This window comes from Scomber scombrus, chromosome 5 (assembly GCF_963691925.1).
Source record: "Scomber scombrus chromosome 5, fScoSco1.1, whole genome shotgun sequence".
Lineage (NCBI taxonomy): Eukaryota > Metazoa > Chordata > Actinopteri > Scombriformes > Scombridae > Scomber > Scomber scombrus.
Window position 1 is genome coordinate 31,991,675 of NC_084974.1, and position 2,330 is coordinate 31,994,004.

At 41.4% G+C, this 2,330-nt stretch overlaps 1 protein-coding gene across 1 annotated transcript in view; it reads left to right on the forward strand.

Moving 5' to 3' along the window:
• Nucleotides 1–1,257: 1,257 nt before the first annotated feature.
• il15l (interleukin 15, like) overlaps nucleotides 1,258–2,330 on the forward strand; it is a 26,374-nt gene continuing 25,301 nt past the window's right edge. The window contains exon 1 of the mRNA XM_062418639.1: nucleotides 1,258–2,222. Coding sequence (XP_062274623.1) covers nucleotides 2,076–2,222 — 147 coding nt within the window. The 5' untranslated portion in view covers nucleotides 1,258–2,075. The remainder of the gene's footprint in view (nucleotides 2,223–2,330) is intronic.

The following is a 2,330-nucleotide window of genomic DNA, read 5'->3' on the forward strand; positions in this document are numbered from 1 at the left end:
GTGGAGGTAAAGTTCATGTTTCCGTCCCGATATCTGAACCAAAATAAATCATCATGCCTCATGCGTGGCTGCAATCTGATAGATACCGGAAATATTTACAACTCTGATAGATGAGCCCTGCTGGTAGATTATTAACCAGAGAAGCAGCTGTGATGACGAATCAGTTTCCTCGTTATGGGGTTTAACCTTCTTGTCGTTCTCCCGGGTCAAATCTACCCCGTCTGTTTTGACTGTTCCTTCTTTCCTCCCTTCCGTCTGTCCTTCCTTCCTTCCTTCCTCCCTCCTTCTCTCTTTATTTCCTTCCTCTCCCTTTCTTCCTTCCTTCTTTCCCTTTCCTTTCCTTCCTTCCCTCCTTCCTTCTTTCCTTTCCCTTCCTACCTTCTTTCCTTCCTCCCTTCCTTCCTACCTCCTTTCCTTCCTTCTTTCCTCACTCCCTCATACTTTCCTTCCTTCCTACCTTCCTTCTTTCCTTTCATCCTTCCTTTCCTTCCTTTCCTTCCTTTCCTTCCTTCTTACTCCCTCCCTTCCTTCCTTCCTTCCTTTTTCCTCCCTCCTTTCCTTCCTTCTTGCTCCCTTTCTTCCTTCCTTCCTTCTTCCTCCCTTCCTTCCTTGACTCTGGGACAACAGGAGGGTTAATAACAGAATCCATGTTGCTTCCAGATATACAGTTGGAAGAAAAAGTATGTGAACCCTTTGGGATTACTTGGATTTCTGCATAAATTGGTCATAAAATGTGTTTTGATCTTCATCTGAGTCACAACAATGGTCTGCTTAAACTAATACAACTGTATATCGTGTCATCCATAAACACATAATTCCTCAAATAAATAGTTTTGGTTAGTTAATAAAACTCACATGTGTTTATATTGATGTCATTCTGTGCCAAAAGTAATGCTTAAAGTTCTGTTGTTTCTTTTATTATGACCGGCGGATATTATGCAATAAGCTTCCGGTGATAAAAGTGTAATAAAACAGAGCTCACACTATCAAATGTCTCCTTTTATAACTTCCTATCAAAGTTACACACGAACACATTTAAAAAACCAGAACAGGAATGTTTGATTCATTTCATTTCTGCAGAAAATTCAGGAGAAAAACTATTCATCCTAAAAAATATATATATATAAATAAAGGGAGAAGATTGAATGTCCCTCAAGATTTAAATAGAGGAGGAGGAGGAGTGGGAGGAGTGAGAAAGTGAAAGAGTGAAGACGGAGAGGAGTAAGGAGAGTAAGGCTGAGACAGAGAGCGGCACGCTGGTGGAAGCTCGTCTCTTTTTCCACTGAACTGGAGAGGAAACCAAACGGCTCCTCAACAACTCCTGCAGCTGTTTGGTGGAGTGAGAGAATACAAAAATCTATGATCTCTGGAGGGAAGTTCATGGATTCACTTCACTAATCTGCTCTGGGACATTATTTCCCCTTTTTAAGTAAAAACAAAACAGTGAACTGAAGAGGAAGAATTCACTTGTTGATGCTTTGAAATAAGTTATTTTCTTCCTCTGATGAAATATTTTTGGGTTTTCTTTCTGCTTCATGGTTTAGTTTTTTACTTTTTTAAGGTAATTATCTGAACACTTTTTATTTCCAGCTGTGGACCTAATCTGAGGATTTACTGAAGGAGTCAAAATGCAGCTTTAAATTTGATGTGTGGACTGGAGAATTTTTAATTTTTTCCTTTCTCTGGAGCTACTTTCACATGTTTTTTTGTGTTTTTTCTCTTTTGTGAAGCTGTGAATCATTGCTGACTGATCTCTGCTCTCTGTCATCCAGCTGTTTTACAACTTCCACCTGCACCCTGGCACCTGGCAGCCTCATTCACACTTCCACACTCACATCTGGGATTTATAAATTACCATCTTTTATTGGATTACAAGAAAATCTGGAGGACATGCGTGTGTGTTTGCTGTAGCTTCTTCAAGTGGGACCGACGACCTCACGGCTTCACTTCACGCCTGAATCCGGAGACTCCATGAGGGACCACACAGGTGGTGTGTTTCCAGCAGGATGCCGTAGTGCCAGACATCAACCAGCAGCAGATAATGTGACACAGATGATGGTTTTACTGCCAGTGCCATGCCGAGAATGAGGCCAGCTCTCGGGACTGTGCTTCTATGCTTCATCTGTCTGCCAACGCTGACACCGCAACAGTCCAGTCTAACTCCCTGCAGCCAGGAAGGCATTATACATGTAAACAACTTACTCAACAGCACACTAAACATGGTACGAGTTTCACAGTTTATCCTCTTTTCTTTTTTCTCTTTTTTTATCATCTGCTTTCAGTCTTAAGTAAGTGAGTCCCAGTCCTGCTTAGATATCATGTTCAGAGCA